General features: G+C 48.5%; 1 protein-coding gene across 1 annotated transcript in view; it reads left to right on the top strand.

The window, feature by feature from the left end:
- The first annotated feature begins 7,998 nt into the window (after positions 1-7,998).
- LOC132780503 (transmembrane protein 145) overlaps positions 7,999-19,067 on the top strand; it is a 57,581-nt gene continuing 46,512 nt past the window's right edge. The window contains exon 1 of the mRNA XM_067461195.1: positions 7,999-8,117. Coding sequence (XP_067317296.1) covers positions 8,010-8,117 — 108 coding nt within the window. The 5' untranslated portion in view covers positions 7,999-8,009. The remainder of the gene's footprint in view (positions 8,118-19,067) is intronic.

Raw genomic sequence — 19,067 nt, forward strand, 5'->3', positions numbered from 1 at the left:
CAGGTGACAGTTGCATTGAGGAAAAACAGCAGGAAAAACTCAGCCGCTATCAAGACCTCAAAATTGAACGGCAAAGGCTCTGAAGGCATAAACCAATCCAGGGGGTCCCAATGGTCATAATGGGCGCACTGGGTGCCGTGCCAAAAGATCTCAGCCGGCATTTGGAAACTTACTTACTTAGGCGATCCCTCGTTGGACGAGTAAGATGGTCTTCCATTATGGATTTCCTTGTGGGTCCGTATGTGGCTGTGGAGCCCTATTCTTGACCCGCATCTTCTTCCGCAGTGAGGAGGGCATTGGTTTCCAGGTGGAAGGCGGTCCCGGTCGGGGTTGGCTTGACGCGCCTTCCTCCTGGCACGTTTCTCTCTTTCACCCTCCACTCGTGCCTCCTCGAATTCTGCAGCACTGCTGGTCACAGCTGACCTCCAGCTGGAGTGCTCAAGGGCCAGGGCTTCCCAGTTCTCAGTGTCTATGCCAGAGTTTTTAAGGTTGGCTTTGAGGCCATCTTTCAATCGCTTTTCCTGTCCACCAACGTTCTGTTTTCCGTTCTTAAGTTCAGAGTAGAGCAACTGCTTTGGAGACGGTGGTCAGGCATCCGGACAACGTGGCTGGTCCAGCGGAGGTGGTGGCGGAGGAGCATCGCTTCAATGCTGGTGGTCTTTGCTTCTTCTTCCAGCACACTGACGTTTGTCCGCCTGTCTTCCCAAGAGATTTGCAGGATTTTCCGGAGTCAGCGCTGATGGAATCGTTCCAGGAGTTGCATGTGGCGTCTGTAGACAGTCCACGTTTTGCAGGCGTAGAGCAGGGTTGGGAGGACAATAGCTTTATAGACAATCCCCTTGGTATCCCTACGGATGTCCCGATCCTCAAACACTCTCTGCTTCGTTCGGGAAAATGCTGCGCTCACAGAGCTCAGGCGGTGTTGTATTTCAGTGTCAATGTTTACGTCTGTAGACAGTCCACGTCTCGCAGGTGTATAGCAGGGTTGGGAGGGGAATGGTTTTATCAACAAGCCCCTTGGTATCCCTACGGATGTCCCGGTCCTCAAACACTCTCTGCTTCATTTGGGAAAATGCTGTACTCGCAGAGCTCAGGCGATTTTTTATTTCAGTCTCAATGTTGACGTCTGTAGACAGTCCACGTTTCGCAGGCGTAGAGCAGGGTTGGGAGGACAATAGCTCTATAAACAAGCCCCTTGGTATCCCTACGGATGTCCCGGTCCTCAAACACTTTCTGCTTCATTCGGGAAAATGCTGCACTTGCAGAGCTCAGGCGGTGTTGTATTTCATTCTCAATGTTGACGTCTGTAGACAGTCCACGTTTCGCAGGCATAGAGCAGGGTTGGGAGGACAATAGCTCTATAAACAAGCACCTTGGTATCCCTACGGAATATGTCCCGGTCCTCAAACACTTTCTGCTTCATTCGGGAAAATGCTGCACTCGCAGAGCTCAGGCGGTGTTGTATTTTGGTGTCGATGTTGACTTTTGTGGAGAGGTGGCTGCCAATGGGCCATATTTTCTTATGTTCCACCATTAAGCTGTATCTCTGGCATTGGAGAGGGATTGTCTGGTGACTGCTGGAAGAGCACTTTGGTTTTCTCAATGTTCAGTGACAGGCCGAGCTTCGTGTATGCTTCTGCGAAGGTGTTTAGTGTGGCTTGTAGATCTTCTTCTGAATGCGCACAGATGACATTGTCATCATCATACTAGAGTTCTATAACAGATGTTGTTGTGACCTTGGTTTTGGCTTTCAGTCTGCTGAGGTTGAATAGCTTGCCATCTATCCGAGAGATGATTTCCACTCCGGTGGGAAGCTTCCCATCAACAAGGTGAAGTCTCATAGCGATGAAGATGGAGAATAGAGTTGGGGCAATAACACATCATCCCTGTTTGACACCCGATTCCACCTTAAATGGGTCACTTTGGGAGCCACTGCTGTCCAAGACTGTTGCCGTCATGTCATTTGGAAACAATCAACATTGACAACATCACGATCTGTCAACTGCAAAAGGCCACCCGACTTGGATCTACGCGCTTCATTCGAAAACACATTACACAGTCCTAGACGCTTGGGAAGGGTTCGACTTGTGATTTTGTGATAGGAAATTAATCTAGCCACAGCTTGATGATAGTAAGATATATATGGCTGAACGTGAACCAAGAGTGGAGTGCAGCAGTGGAAAAGGCCAATGTGATTATTCCAGGCTGCATCCATAGGAGCCTAGTGTCCAGGTAGAGGGAAGTCATATAGCCATGGCTTGATACTATAGTAAGATATATGGCTGAACGTGAGCCAAGAGTGTGATGCAGCAGCAGAAAAGGCCAATGCAATCCTAGGCTGCATCCATAGGAGCCTAGAGTCCAGATGGAGGAACGTAATCTAGCCACACATCAACAACAGTCAGATTCATATATGACTCAATATGAGCAAAGAGAGTGATGCTGCAGCAGAAAAGCCCAATACGATTCCAGGCAGCATTAGGACGAGTCTAGTGTCTGGATGGAGGAAAGTTATAGCCATGGCTTCATAATAGTAAGATATATGGCTCAACATGAGCCAGGAGGGGGATGCAGCAGCAGAAAAGGCCAATGCAATCCTTGGCTGCATCCAGAGGAGTCTAGTGTCTGGATGGAGGAAAGTCATCTAGCCATGGCTTGACGATAGTAAGATACATATATGACTCAACATGAGCCAAGAGTGGGATGCTGCAGCAGAAAAGGCCAATGCAATTACTCTCAGCTGCATCCAGAGGAATCGAGTCTCTGGATTTATTTATTTGTGTCATCAGCAACCATACCATTATATTACATTTCAAACAGGACAAAACAAACAAACAGACAAAATACAAAATTTGTGAGTTTGGTAGTGGATTAGATGTCCTTTGACCAGTATCTGACCCCTTGGAGTGCCTCTGGTGTTGCTGCAAGAAGGTCCTCCCTTGTGCATCATGTGGCAGGGCTCAGGGTGCATTGCAGCAGGTGGTCAGTGGTTTGCTCTTCTCCGCACTCGCATGTTGAGGATTCCACTTTGTGGCCCCATTTCTGAAGGTTGGCTCTGCATCTCGTGGTGCCCGAGCGCAGTCTGTTCAGTGCCTTCCAAGTCGCCCAGTCCTCTGTGTGCCCAGGGGGAGTCTCTCATCTGGTATCAGCCATAGGTTGAGGTTCTGGGTTTGAGCCTGCCACTTTTGGACTCTCGCTTGCTGAGGTGTTCCAGCGAGTGTCTCTGTAGATCTTAGAAAACTATGTCTTGATTTAAGTCCTTGACGTGCTGGCTGATACCCAAACAAGGGATGGGCTGGAGATGTCTCTGCCTTGGTCCTTTCACTATTGGCTGCTACTTCCCAGCGGATGTCAGGTGGCGCAATGCCGGCTAAGCAGTGTAATTTCTTCAGTGGTGTAGGGCGCAGACACCCCGTGATGATGCGGCATGTCTCATGAAGAGCCACATCCACTGTTTGAGCGTGGTGAGATGTGTTCCACACTGGGCATGCGTACTCAGCAGCAGAGTAGCACAGCGCAAGGGCAGATGTCTTTACTGTGTCTGGTTGTGATCCCCAGGTTGTGCCAGTCAGCTTTCGTATGGTATTGTTTCTAGCACCTACTTTTTGCTTGATGTTCAGGCAGTGCTTCTTGTAGGTCAGAGCGCGGTCCAGAGTGACTCCTCCCAGGTATTTGTGTGCGCTGCTATGCTCCAGTGGAATTCCTTCCCAGGTAATCCTCAGAGCTCAGGATGCTTCTCTGTTCTTGAGATGAAAGGCACATGTCTGTGTTTTAGATGGGTTGGGGATCAGCTGGTTTCTCCTGTAATAGGCAGTGAGAGCACCTAGAGCTTCGGAGAGCTTCTGTTCAACCATCTCAAAGCTCCCTGCTTGAGCGGTGATGGCACGATCATCAGCATAGATGAATCTCTCTGTCCCTTCTGGCCGTGGCTGGTCATTTGTGTAGATGTTGAACATGGATGGAGCGAGCACGCTCCCCTGAGGCAGGCCGTTCTTCTGTTTCTGCCATCTGTTTCTCTGGCCCTGGAACTCAACAAAAAAGCTCCTGTTTGGTAGCAGGTTTCCTATGAGGCGGGGGAGGTGGTCGTCCTTCGTGATACTATACATTTTTCTCAGGAGGAGGCAGCAGTGGTTGGCAGTCTCATAAAGTCCTATAGCCATGGCTTGACAATAGTAAGATATATGGCTGAATGTGAGCCAAGAGTGTGATGCAGCAGCAGAAAAGGCCAATGTGATTCTAAGCTGGATTATTAATAAGTATGCAGATGGAGGGAAGCCCTAGTTCCACCAAAAGGATCCAAAGCCTGGGAACTATGAATCCCTCTTAAGAGAATGGATATGAAAGCCAGGAGGCCCATTGAAGAAGAAGCAAGGGATTCCCATGGCAGGAAAACGGTGGGATCTCCTTCCTTCTCTGGAGAATATTAAGCAGAGGCTGAGTGGCCGTCTGTCGGGAGGGATCGGATTGTATTTTAATGGCTTGGCAGAATAGGGATCAAGCTGGATGGCCTTTGGGGAGCCCTTCTGACTCTAGAATAAAGAAAAGGGAAGGAGGAGGCAAGGAAGGAAAAGGAGAGAAGGAAGGAAGGAGGGAAGGAAGGAAGGAAGGAAGGAAGGAAGGAAGGAAGGAAGGAAGGAAGGGGAAAGAAAGGGAAGTGAGAAGAAGGAAGAAGAAGAAAAAAGGAAAGAAAGAAAAGAAGGAAGGAAGGGAAAGGAAGGGAAAGGAAGGGGGAGGAGTAAAGGGAAAGAAAGGAAGAAGGAAGGGAGGGAAGAAGAAAAGTGAAGGAGGGAAGGAAGGAAGGAAAAGAAGAAGGAAGGGGAAAGAAAGTGAAGAGAGAGAAAAGGGGAGGAAGAAAAAGAAGGAAGGAAGGGAAAGAGGGAGGAAGGAAGGAGAAAAAGGAAGGGAGGAAAGGAAGGAAGGGGAAATAAAGGGAAGAGAGGAAGGAGAGAAGGAAGAGGAGGAAGAGGAAAGAGAGAAGGAGGGAGGGAAGGAAAAGAAGGAGGAAAGGGAAGAGAAGAAGGAGAGGGGGAGGGAAGGAAGGACAGGAAGAAAGAAGGAGGGGAGGAAGGAAGGAAGGAAGGAAGGAAGGAAGGAAGGAAGGAAGGAAGGGGAGGTTATAAGGAAAGGAAAGGAGGAAGGAGAAAAGGGAAAGAAAGAGAGGAAGGAACAAAAGGAGAAAAAGGAGGAAAGAAGGAAGGAAAAAGGAAGGGAAGAGGAAGGAGGGGGAAGGAAAGGAGGAAGGAAGAAGGGAGGAAGGAGAAAAGGGGGAAGGAAGAGAGGAAATAATGAAAGGAGAGAAAGGGGAAAAAGAAGGAAGAAGGAAGGGAAGAGAGGAAGGAGGGAGGGAAGGAAAGAAGGAAGGAAGAGAAGGAACAGGAAAGCGAGAAGGAGGGAAGGAAAAGAAGGAGCAAAGGGAAGAAGGAAGGGGAAATAAAGGGGAGAGAGGAAGGAGGGAAGGAAGAAAGAGAAGGAAGAGGATAGAGGGAGGGAAAGACAAGAAGGAGGGAAGGGAAGAAGGAAAGGGAAGAGAGGAAGGAAGGAAAGAAGAGAAGAGGAAAGAGTGAAGGAGGGAGGGAAGGAAAAGAAGGAGGGAAGGGAAGGAGGAAGGAAAGGGAAGAGAGGAAGGAAGGAAGGAGTGAAGCAGGGAGGGAAGGAAAACAAGGAGGGAAGGGAAGGAAGAATGAAAGGGAATTGAGGAAGGAAGGAAGGAAGGGAGGAGAGAAGGAAGGAAGAGGAAGGAGGGAAGGGAAGAGAGGAAGGAAAGGGAGGGATGGAGGAGGGAAGGAAGAGAAGAGGAAGGAGGGAGGGAGGGAAGGAAAGGAAGGAGAGAAGGGAAGGAGGAAGGAAAGGGAAGAGAGGAAGGAAGGAAGGAAGGAAGGAAGGAAGGAAGGAGTGAAGCAGGGAGGGAAGGAAAACAAGGAGGGAAGGGAAGGAAGAATGAAAGGGAATTGAGGAAGGAAGGAAGGGAGGGAGGGAGGGAGGAGGGAAGGAAGGAAGGAAGAGAAGAGGAAGGAGTGAAGGAGGGAAGGGAAGAGAGGAAGGAAAGGGAGAGATGGTGGAGGGAAGGAAGAGAAGAGGAAGGAGGGAGGCAAGGAAAAGAAGGAGGGAAGGGAAGGAAGAAGGAAAGGGAAGAGAGGAAGGAAGGAAGGAGAGGAAGGAGGGAAGAAGAAAGGAAGAGGAAAGAGTGAAGGAGGGAGGGAAGGAAAAGAAGGAGAGAAGGGAAGGAGGAAGGAAAGGGAAGAGAGGAAGGAAGGAAGGAAGGAGTGAAGCTGGGAGGGAAGGAAAACAAGGAGGGAAGGGAAGGAAGAATGAAAGGGAATTGAGGAAGGAAGGAAGGGAGGGAGGGAGGGAGGAGGGAAGGAAGGAAGGAAGAGAAGAGGAAGGAGTGAAGGAGGGAAGGGAAGAGAGGAAGGAAAGGGAGAGATGGTGGAGGGAAGGAAGAGAAGAGGAAGGAGGGAGGGAAGGAAAAGAAGGAGGGAAGGGAAGGAAGAAGGAAAGGGAAGAGAGGAAGGAAGGAAGGAGAGGAAGGAGGGAAGAAGAAAGGAAGAGGAAAGAGTGAAGGAGGGAGGGAAGGAAAAGAAGGAGAGAAGGGAAGGAGGAAGGAAAGGGAAGAGAGGAAGGAAGGAAGGAAGGAAGGAAGGAAGGAGTGAAGCTGGGAGGGAAGGAAAACAAGGAGGGAAGGGAAGGAAGAATGAAAGGGAATTGAGGAAGGAAGGAAGGGAGGAGGGAAGGAAGGAAGAGGAAGGAGTGAAGGAGGGAAGGGAAGAGAGGAAGGAAAGGGAGAGATGGTGGAGGGAAGGAAGAGAAGAGGAAGGAGGGAGGGAAGGAAAAGAAGGAGAGAAGGGAAGGAGGAAGGAAAGGGAAGAGAGGAAGGAAGGAAGGAGTGAAGCAGGGAGGGAAGGAAAACAAGGAGGGAAGGGAAGGAAGAATGAAAGGGAATTGAGGAAGGAAGGAAGGGAGGAGGGAAGGAAGGAAGAGGAAGGAGTGAAGGAGGGAAGGGAAGAGAGGAAGGAAAGGGAGAGATGGTGGAGGGAAGAGAAGAGGAAGGAGGGAGGGAAGGAAAAGAAGGAGAGAAGGGAAGGAGGAAGGAAAGGGAAGAGAGGAAGGAAGGAAGGAGTGAAGCAGGGAGGGAAGGAAAACAAGGAGGGAAGGGAAGGAAGAATGAAAGGGAATTGAGGAAGGAAGGAAGGGAGGAGGGAAGGAAGGAAGAGGAAGGAGTGAAGGAGGGAAGGGAAGAGAGGAAGGAAAGGGAGAGATGGTGGAGGGAAGAGAAGAGGAAGGAGGGAGGGAAGGAAAAGAAGGAGAGAAGGGAAGGAGGAAGGAAAGGGAAGAGAGGAAGGAAGGAAGGAGTGAAGCAGGGAGGGAAGGAAAACAAGGAGGGAAGGGAAGGAAGAATGAAAGGGAATTGAGGAAGGGAGGAGGGAAGGAAGGAAGAGAAGAGGAAGGAGTGAAGGAGGGAAGGGAAGAGAGGAAGGAAGGAAGGAGGGGAAGGAGGGAAGAAGAAAGGAAGAGAAGAGGAAAGAGTGAAGGAGGGAGGGAAGGAAAAGAAGGAGAGAAGGAAGGAGGGAAGGAGGAGAGGGAGGAAGGAAGAGGAAATAAAGGGAAGGAAGGAAGAGAAGGAAGAGGAAAGAGTGAAGGAGGGAGGGAAGGAAAAGGAGGGAAGGGAAGGAAGAAGGAAAGGGAAGAGAAGAAGAAAGAAGGGAGGGAGGGAGGTGAGAAGGGAAGGAGAGAAGGAAGGAAGGGGGAAGCAAGGAGGGAAGGAGGGAGGAAGCGACGTGCTCGGAATGCAGAGGAGGAGAGAGCGTTGGGGCAACGGCTCCCCCGCTTGGGTCTCTCTCTGCTCGGGAGCATCCTCCTCCTTCCTTCCTTCCTTCCTTCTTTCCTTCCTTCCCTCCTTCCTTCCTTCCTTTCCTGGTCCCTTTCCCTCTGGTCTCGGGGGCGCGCCTCTGCCTGCCTGCCTTCCTTCCTTCCCGGTGTGCGCGCACGGGCGGGGGCGGAGGAGGAGGAGGATGGGGGTCGTGCGGTGGGGCGCGCTGTGGCTCCTGGCCGCCCTCCAACTCCTGCCGCCCGAGGCCTGCCGGGCCAAGTACGTCAAGGGCAGGATACGCACCAAGGAGGTGAGAAGGCACCCCCCCCCCCAAAAAAAAACCCGGGAGGAAGAGGAGGAGGGGGAGGAAGAAGAAGGGGCCTCTGGGTATGGAAAGACCCCCCCACACACACACACCCCCACCCCCAAAACCCGAGAGGAAGAGGAGGAGGGGGGGGAGAAGAAGAAGAAGGGGCCTCTGGGTCTGGCTATGGAAAGACCCCCCCCCCCCCCCCCCCCACACACACACACACTTTTCCTGCCTATGAGGATGATGATGATGATGGTGGGGGTGCTGGTGGTGGTGATGAAGGGCCTTTCCCTCTTGCTGGAGCCCCCTCCCTTCCTGCTAATGTAGATACTGATGAGGATGATGAAGAAGAAGGGGATGTTTGAATCATGCAAAAGCATCCCCCCCCCTTTCCTGATGATGATGATGGTGAAGATGATAGTGATGAAGAAGGGGTCTCTGGGTCTGGCTATAGAAAGTCCCCCCCCCCCTTTCCTGCCTATGATGATATGATGATGATGGTGAAGATGATGAGGAAGGGGCCTTTGGGTCATGGAAAGGCATACTCCCTTTCCTGATGATGATGATGATGATGATGATGGAACTGAAGAAGGACAGGATGATGGTGGTGGTGGTTGTGGTGGGGGTGGGGGTGGTCTCTCCTTCTTTCCTGCTTATGATGAGGGTGGTGAGGATGATGGTGGTGATGATGATGAAGAAGGGGCCTTTGGGTCATGGAAAGGCATACTCCCTTTCCTGATGATGATGATGATGATGATGATGGAACTGAAGAAGGACAGGATGATGGTGGTGGTGGTTGTGGTGGGGGTGGGGGTGGTCTCTCCTTCTTTCCTGCTTATGATGAGGGTGGTGAGGATGATGGTGGTGATGATGATGAAGAAGGGGCCTTTGGGTCATGGAAAGGCATACTCCCTTTCCTGATGATGATGATGATGATGATGATGGAACTGAAGAAGGACAGGATGATGGTGGTGGTGGTTGTGGTGGGGGTGGGGGTGGTCTCTCCTTCTTTCCTGCTTATGATGAGGGTGGTGAGGATGATGGTGGTGATGATGATGAAGAAGGGGCCTTTGGGTCATGGAAAGGCATACTCCCTTTCCTGATGATGATGATGATGATGATGATGATGATGGAACTGAAGAAGGACAGGATGATGGTGGTGGTGGTTGTGGTGGTGGTGGTGGTCTCTCCTTTCCTGCTTATGATGGGGGTGGTGAGGATGATGATGGTGATGATGAAGAAGAAGGGGCCTTTGGGTCATGCAAAGGTATCCCCTATTTCCTGATGATGATGATGATGATGGAACTGAAGAAGGACAGGATGATGATGGTGGTGGTGGTCTCCCCTTCTTTCCTGCTTATGATGAGGGTGGTGAGGATGATGATGGTGAAGATGATGAGGAAGGGGCCTTTGGGACATGCAAATGTATACTTTCTTTCCTGATGATGATGATGATGATTATGATGATGATGATGATGATGATGGTGGTGGTGATGGTGGTGATGATGGAGGAACTAAAGAAGGACAGGAGAATGATGGTGGTCTCTCCTTTCCTGCTTATGATGAGGGTGGTGAGGATGATGGTGGTGATGATGATGAGGAAGGGGCCTTTGGTCATGCAAAAGTATCCTTTCCTTCCTGATGATGATGATGGAACTGAAGGACAGGATGATGGTGGTGGTGGTTGTGGTGGTGGTCTCTCCTTTCCTGCTTATGATGGGGGTGGTGAGGATGATGATGGTGAAGATGATGAGGAAGGGGCCTTTGGGTCATGCAAAAGTATCCTTTCTTTCCTGATGATGATGAGGATGATGGTGATGGTGGTGGTGGTGGTCCCCCCTTCTTTCCTGCTTATGATGGGGATGGTGAGAATGATGATGGTGATGGTGGTGGTGGTGGCGATGATGGAGGAACTGAAGAAGGACAGGATAATGATGGTGGTGGTCTCTCCTTCTTTCCTGCTTATGATGAGGGTGGTGAGGATGATGAAGGTGAAGATGATGAGGAAGGGGCCTTTGGTCATGCAAAAGTATCCTTTCTTTCCTGATGATGATGATGATGGAACTGAAGAAGGACAGGATGATGATGGTGGTGGTGGTGATGGTCTCCCCTTCTTTCCTGCTTATGATGAGGGTGATGAGGATGAGGATGATGATGATGAAACTGAAGAAGGACAGGATGATGAGGAAGGGGCCTTTGGGTCTTGCAATAGCACCCCCCCCCCAATTTCTTGCTTATGATGGTAATGATGGTGATGATGATGAAGAAGGGGCCTCTGGGTCATGCAAAAGTTTCCTTTCTTTCCTGCTTTTGATGATGATGGTGGTGGTGGTGGTGGTGGTGGTGGTGGTGAAAAAGGGTCCTCTGGGTCCGGTTATGGAAAGACCCTAACCCTAACCCTTTTCTTGCCTATGAGGATGGGGATGGTGGTGATGATGGAGAAGGGGCCTCTAGGTCTGGCAATAGCAGCCCCACTTTCCTGCCTATGATGATGATGATGATGGTGGTGGTGGTGGTGGTGGTGGTGGTGGAGAAGGGGCCTTGGGTCTTTGCAATAGCAGTTCTTCTTTCCTGCTTACGAGGATGACGATGAGGATGGTGATGAAGAAGGGGATTTTGGGGTCATGCAGAAGTATCTCCCCTTTCCTGAGGATGGTGGTGGTGGTAGTGGTGGTGAAGAAGGGGCCTCTGGGTCAGGCTATGGAAAGACCCCTTTTCCTGCCTATGAGGATGGTGGTAGTGATGATGGAGAAGGGGCCTCTGGGTCTGCAATAGCATCCACACTTTCCTGCCTATGATGATGGTGGTGGTGGTGGTGGTGGTGAAGAAGGGGCCTTTGGGTCTGGCTATGGAAAGCCCCCCCCCCCCCCCATTCCTGCCAATGGTGATGATGATGGTGGTGGTGGTGGTGATAGAGAAAGGGCCTTGGGTCTTTGCAATAGCCGCCCTCCCTTCCTGCTTATGTTGATAATGTTGAGGATGAAGAAGGGGATGTTTGGGTCATGCAAAAGCATCCCTCCTTTCCTGATGATGATAGTGATGAAGAAGGGGTCTCTGGGTCTAGCAATGGACCCCCCCCCCTTTCCTACCTATGATGATATGATGATGGTGGTGAAGATGATATCAGATTCCATCTGAACCTGAGGAAGAACTTCCTGACCGTGAGAGCCGTTCAGCAGTGGAACTCTCTGCCCCAGAGTGTGGTGGAGGCTCCTTCTTTGGAGGTTTTTAAACAGAGGCTGGATGGCCATCTGTCAGGGGTGATTTGAACGCAATATTCCTGCTTCTTGGCAGAATGGGGTTGGACTGGATGGCCCATGAGGTCTCTTCCAACTCTTTGATTCTATGATTCTATGATTCTATGATGAGGAAGGGGCCTTTGGGTCATGCAGTGGCATACTCCCTTTCCTGCCAACAACAACAACAATAACAACAACAACAACAACAACAACAACAACGATAGTGATGAAGGGGCCTTTGGATCTTGCAAGTGCAGTCCCCTCTTTATGATGATGATGGTGATTGTTAGGATGATGAAGAAGAAGGGGCCTTTGGGTCATGAAAAAGTATCTCCTCTTTCCTGATGATGATGGTGATGATGATGAAGAAGGGGCCTTTGAATCATAAAAAGTATGTTTCTTTCCTGATGATGATGATGGTGATGATGGAACTGAAGAAGGACAGGATACTGAAGATGGTGGTGGTGATGATGATGGAGAAGGGGCCTTGGGTCTTGCAATAGCTGTCCTTCTTTCCTGCTTATGATGAGGGTGGTGATGATGGTGATGATGGTGAGAAAGGCAATATAGAAATTTCCCAAAGAAATAAATAGTGATGAGGGGGTCTTGGGTCTTCTTATGATGAGGATGGAATTGGAGGTGGTGGTGATGGTGATGGTGATGATGGAGAAAGAGCCATGGGTCTTGCAACAGCAGTCCTTATTTCCTGCTTATGAGGATGAGGATGGTGATGAAGAAGAAGGGGCCCTTGGGTCTGGCAATAGCAGCCCCCCTTTCCTGATGATGATGATGATGATGATGATGATGATGATGATGATGATGATGGAGAAGGGGCCTTGGGTCTTGCCATAGTAGCCCTCCCTCTTTTCCTGTCTATGGGAATGATGATGGTGATGATGAAGGAGCCTCTGGGTCTGACAATGGAAAGCTCCTCCTTTCCTTCCCATGATGATGATGATGATGATGATGATGATGATGATGATGATGGGCCTTTCCATCTTCCAATAGCAGTCCTTCTTTCCTACTTATAAGGATGGTGATGATGAAGAAGGGGGCTTTTGGGTCATGCAAAGCTCTCCTCTCTTTCCTGATGATGATGATGATGATGATGATGATGATGATGATGATAGTGAGAAAGGCAATATAGAAATTTCCCAAAGAAATAAATAGTGATGAGGGGGTCTTGGGTCTTCTTATGATGAGGATGGAATTGGAGGTGGTGGTGATGGTGATGGTGATGATGGAGAAAGAGCCATGGGTCTTGCAACAGCAGTCCTTCTTTACTGCTTATGAGGATGAGGATGGTGATGAAGAAGAAGGGGCCCTTGGGTCTGGCAATAGCAGCCCCCCTTTCCTGATGATGATGATGATGATGATGATGATGATGATGATGGAGAAGGGGTTTTGGGTCTTGCCATAGCAGCCCTCCCTCTTTTCCGTCTATGGGAATGGTGATGATGATGGTGATGATGAAGGGGTCTCTGGGTCTTACAATGGAAAGTTCCTCCTTCCCTTCCCATGATGATGATGATGATGATGATGATGATGATGATGGGCCTTTCCATCTTGCAATAGCAGTCCTTCTTTCCTGCTTATGAGGATGGTGATGATGAAGAAGGGGGCTTTTGGGTCATGCAAAGCTCTCCTCTTCTTCCTGTGATGATGATGATGATGGTGATGATGGTGGTGGTGAGAAAGGCAATATAGAAATTTCCCAAAGAAATAAATAGTGATGAGGGGGTCTTGGGTCTTCTTATGATGAGGATGGAATTGGAGGTGGTGGTGATGGTGATGGTGATGGAGAAAGAGCCATGGGTCTTGCAACAGCAGTCCTTCTTTACTGCTTATGAGGATGAGGATGGTGATGAAGAAGAAGGGGCCCTTGGGTCTGGCAATAGCAGCCCCCCTTTCCTGATGATGATGATGATGATGATGATGATGATGATGGAGAAGGGGTTTTGGGTCTTGCCATAGCAGCCCTCCCTCTTTTCCGTCTATGGGAATGGTGATGATGATGGTGATGATGAAGGGGTCTCTGGGTCTTACAATGGAAAGTTCCTCCTTCCCTTCCCATGATGATGATGATGATGATGATGATGGAGAAGGGGCCTTGGGTCTTGTCATAGCAGCCCTCCCTCTTTTCCATCTATGGGAATGGTGATGATGATGGTGATGATGAAGGGGTCTCTGGGTCTTACAATGGAAAGCTCCTCCTTCCCTTCCCATGATGATGATGATGATGATGATGATGATGATGATGGAGAAGGGGCCTTGGGTCTTGTCATAGCAGCCCTCCCTCTTTTCCATCTATGGGAATGGTGATGATGATGGTGATGATGAAGGGGTCTCTGGGTCTTACAATGGAAAGCTCCTCCTTCCCTTCCCATGATGATGATGGTAGTGGTGATGATGATGGGCCTTTCCATCTTGCAATAGCAGTCCTTCTTTCCTGCTTATGAGGATGGTGATGATGAAGAAGGGGGCTTTTGGGTCATGCAAAGCTCTCCTCTCTTTCCTGATGATGATGATGAGGAGGAGGAGGAGGAGGAGGAGGATGGTGATGATGGTGGTGGTGGTGAGAAAGGCGATATAGAAATTTCCCAAAGAAATAAATAGTGTTGAAGGGGCCTTGGGTCTTCTTATGATGAGGATGGAATTGGAGATGATGGTGGTGGTGGTGATGATGGAGAAGAGGCCTTGGGACTTGCAACAGCAGTCCTTCTTTCCTGCTTATGAGAATGAGGGTGGTGATGATGAAGAAGGGGCCTTTGGGTGTTGCAGTTGCAGCACCCATTCTTACCTGCCGATGAGGATGATGGTGGTGGTGGTGAAGGAGTCTTGACTTTTGCAACAGCAAGGTTCCTTTCCTGCTTATGAGGATCATAGAATCCAAGAGTTGGAAGAGACCTGGTGGGCCATCATCCAGTCCAACCCCATTCTGCCAAGAAGCAGGAATATTGCATTCAAATCACCCCCCACAGATGGCCATCCAGCCTCTGCTTAAAAGCTTCCAAAGAAGGAGCCTCCACCACACTCCAGGGCAGAGAGTTCCACTGCTGAACAGCTCTCACAGTCAGGAAGTTCTTCCTCATGTTCAGATGGTGATGAAGAAGAGGAGGAGGAGCAGAAGGAAGGGGTCTTTAGGTCTGGCAATAGCAGCCCCTCTTTCCTGATGATGATGATGATGATGATGATGATGATGATGATGATAGTGATTTTCCTATCCCCAAAAATGTGTGTGATAGTGTGATATTTTGGGATGCCTCTGAAGCTCAATTTGGATTATTATTATTAATATGATTATTATGATGATGATTATTATTATTTGAAACACAACAAGATGAGTCCACGGCAGACACTGCTGGCTGTTGAATTGGATCACATGTCAGACACTTCCCAAGTATCTAGGATTGTTGTTGTTGTTGTTGTTGTTGTTGTTATTTGAAACACAACAACATGAGTCCACGGCAGACAAGATGACTCTGCTGGCTGTTGTATTGGATCACATGTCAGACACTTCCCAAGTGTCTAGAATTATTATTATTATTATTATTATTATTATTATTATTATTATTATTATTATTATTATTATTGGAAACACAACAAGATGAGTCCACGGCAGACACTCTGCTGGCTGTTGAATTGCATCACACGTGGGACCCTTCCCGTGTCTAGGACTGTGTGATGTATCGGTGAATGATGCATGCAGATCCCAGTAACGTGGCCTTCTGCAGCTGGCAGGTGGTAATTTTGTCAGTGCCGATTGTGTTTAAGTGCAGGCCAAGGTCTTGAGGCACTGCACCCAGTGTGCCCATCACCACTGGGACCACCTTTACAGGGTTTGCGCCAGAGTTTCTGCAGTTCGACTTTTAAATCCTCATATCGTGCCAGCTTTTCCAGTTGTTTCTCTGCAGTCCTGCTGTCACCTGGGATTGCGACATCAACAATCCATACTTTGTTTTTTATCACAATCATGAAGTCAAGAGTATTATGCTCCAGAACTCTGTCTGTCTGAATCCGGAAGTCCCAGAGGAGTTTGACGTGTTCATTTTCCGTAACTTTTTCTCACTTGTGATCCCACCCGTTTTTTGTCGCAGGCAGATGGTGTTTGTGGCAGAAGTTCCAATGGATCATCTGAGCAAGGGTGTTGAGCCTCTGCTTGGAGTCTGTCCATACTCTTCTTGCAGCAGCTCAGGATGCAATCTATTGTTTCATAGATCAGAGCCTACATTTGGGATCTGTTGTCGACTTTTCCATTCTGGCTTGGATGGCCTTGGTTCGAATGGCTTGTTCTTGGGCTCCCAGCATCAGGCCTTTCTTTGTCTCCTTTTTTAAAGTTCCATTTGTGAGCCACAGGCATGTTTTTTCTTTGTCCATTTGGTTCTCAATTTTCCCCAGGAACTGTCCAGGGAGAGAGAGAGCCTTCTTCTTTGGCCCGTTTCCTCTTCTGCTCTGGATTGTGTTCTTACGGTATTCTCTCTTTGTCTTTTGCACTTGAAGCAGTTTCCTACTTCTGCCTTTCCCATCATCTGCCAGGACATGTTCCTCTTCTTCTACCGTGGCTTTCCCTTCCAGAATCCCTCTTCTCTCTTCCTCCTGATTTTCTGGGCAGGTCAAGCCTGTTGACATCACTACACGGGTGTTACGAGGAGTGGATGGTCATCAGTGTTCTTGATTTTTGTCCAGATCCTCCATCTCTGCTTGTGTCCAGTTCACAATCCCAGCCGTGTATCTAATGACGGGGATGGTCCAGGGGTTGAGAACCTTGGTTGTATTTCCGCCATTTAATTTGCTCTTCAAAACCTTTCTGACTCTTTGGACATATTCTATGCTGACCACCTTTTTCACGTGCCCATGCTTGGTCTTGTCCAACTGTAGTATGCTCAGATATTAGAATCATAGAATCCTAGAATCAAAGAGTTGGAAGAGACCTCCTGGGCCATCATCCAGTCCAACCCCATTCTGCCCAGAAGCAGGAATATTGCATTCAAATCACCCCTGACAAATGGCCATCCAGCCTCTGCTTAAAAGCTTCCAAAGAAGGAGCCTCCACCACACTCCGGGGCAGAGAGTTCCACTGCTGAACGGCTCTCACAGTCAGGAAGTTCTTCCTCATGTTCAGATGGAATCTCCAATATTGATAGGCTTCAGGCTGATTCCACTTTATGGTTTGTCCGTTTGGCATCTCTATGCCCTCGCTGTGGGTAATTTCCCTTCCTTTAATGCAGTGTTTCTCAACCTGGGGGTCGGGACCCCTGGGGGGGGGGTCGCAAGGGGGTGTCAGAGGGGTCACCAAAGACCATCAGAAAACACAGTATTTTCTGTTGGTCATGGGGGTTCTGTGTGGAAAGTTTGCCCCAATTCTATCGTTGGTAGGGTTCAGAATGCTCTTTGATTGTAGGTGAACTATAAATCCCAGTAACTACAACTCCCAAATGTCAAGGTCTATTTTCCCATGAAAACAGTATGTTCACCAGTGTTCACTTTTGGGCATATTGAGTATTTGTGCCAAGTTTGGTCCTGATCCATCATTGTTTGAGTCCACAGTGTTCTCCGGATACAGGTGAATTACAACTCCCAAACTCAAGGTCAATGCCCACCAAACGCTTCCAGTTTTTTTTTTCTGTTGGTCATTGAAGTTCTGAGTGCTAAGTTTGCTTCAATTCCATCATTGGTGGAATTCAGAATGCTCCTTGATAGTAGGTGAACTATAAATCCCAGCAACTACAACTCCCAAATGACAAAATCAACCTCCCCAACTCTATCAGTGTATTGGATATTTGTGCCAAATTTGGTCCAGTGAATACATCCAATCTTTGCATTACAATTGCTAACATTAGCAAAATTGCAGTCATGAAGTAGCAACGAAAATGATTCTATGTTTGGGGGTTACCACAACATAAGGAAGTGTATTAAGGGGTCGTGGCATTAGGAAGGTTGAGAACCACTGCTTTAATGCCACTGTGGCACATTTGTCTAGGCCAAACTCCATACTGATGTCAGTGCGGAAGACTCTGATCTGTGTTGGTCAGTGACTCGATTTCAGTTTCTAATTTTCCGTAAAGGTTTAGGTCATCCATGTACAGCAAGTGGGAAATTTCTGGTGAATTTCTTGCTGTTTGGTAGTGTGCTGTCACGCGCTGGGCCTATAATAATTGTCTTTTGAACAGGACATGCTCTTTGTGCCCAGCGGGAAGCTGGGGTGCCTTGGCTGAGAGGCCCTAAGGATTTTCCTATACAAAAGTCTTGAGAGGCTTGAAAAGTTTAACAAAGTCCTTTATTATTGCTTAGATCTTCAACAATTTAAACAAACCCTTCTCAGATCTTCAACAAGTCAAACAAATGCTTCTTAACTTGCCCAAATGGACAGGTAACTGGCTTCGTGAACTGTTTCTTTTCTTTAAGAGGAAAACTCTTTTTAACCCCTCCCAGGCAATCTACTTTCTATGCTTGCTGGGGTAGGCTCTACTCCCGGCTCCAATTGCTTCTGGTTACCCGAGTAGACCTACCAGCCAAGGCTTTGTAGATTCTCCAGCTGGAGTTCTTTGGGATCTTTTCCACGAAAGACGTGGAGCTGTCTCATAGAATCATAGAATCCTAGAATCAAAGAGTTGGAAGAGACCTCCTGGGCCATCATCCAGTCCAACCCCATTCTGCCAAGAAGCAAGAATATTGCATTCAAATCACCCCTGACATATGGCCATCCAGCCTCTGTTTCAAAGCCTCCAAAGAAGGAGCTTCCACCACACTCCCTCCGGGGCAGAGAGTTCCACTGCTGAACGGCTCTCACAGTCAGGAAGTTCTTCCTCATCTTCAGGTGGAATCTCCTCTTTTGTAGTTTGAAGCCATTGCTCCATCACATCCTAGTCTCCAGGGAAGCAGAAAACAAACTGGCTCCCTCCTCCATGTGACTTCCTCTCACATATTTATATGTGGCCCTCATCATGTCTCTTCTCAGCCGTCTCTTCTTCAGGCTAAACATGCCCAGCTCCTTAAGCCACTCCTCATAGGGCTTGTTCTCTAGACCCTTGATCATGTTAGTCGCCCTCCTCTGGACACATTCCCCTGGATGCTTCTGTTTCCCTCAGATGCTATGAGAAACGAATCTTGTCTACAGATGGAGCTGATCCACGTCCTGTAGCTAAGCTTTCCACTATAAGACTGAACAAAAAATGGTTCCCTTTCCCTCCCAGAGCCCTGGAAAAAGGGGCAGAACCAAAACTTAACAATGATATAATTGCAAACCAAAGGAAGCCACCTTACTGCAAAATGCATGGAACCTTGGAATATATGCAAACACTCAATAGAAAGAAAATGAAGCTCAAGTTCCTGGGACAGCCGTACCAACACAGGTAGCCTAGGTTTGTTTTCTGTAGAATTACTGACAGTGGGATCAGTGCATTGATGAACAGCAGTGATGACAGTGAGTCGCCCTGGAAAATTCCTCTCTTGATGTTAACAGTTCCATAGCTTTCATTGCCCACAAACAACTCCGTTTTCCATTGTTTCATTGCATTTTCGGTTAACTTTCTAATATTTTCACAAACCCCGATGACATCTAGACATTTGATATCTAACAATGTGGCAGTGAGTCAAATGCTTTTTTGTAATCAATTCAAGTTGTATAAAAGGTTTGTTTTGCAGCTTTTGCAATTCTCCAGTATAATTTTGTCAATTCGTGCCCCTACTTCTTCCTTTATTGCCTTTTTGT

Source organism: Anolis sagrei, chromosome X (assembly GCF_037176765.1).
Source record: "Anolis sagrei isolate rAnoSag1 chromosome X, rAnoSag1.mat, whole genome shotgun sequence".
Taxonomy (NCBI): Eukaryota; Metazoa; Chordata; class Lepidosauria; order Squamata; family Dactyloidae; genus Anolis; species Anolis sagrei.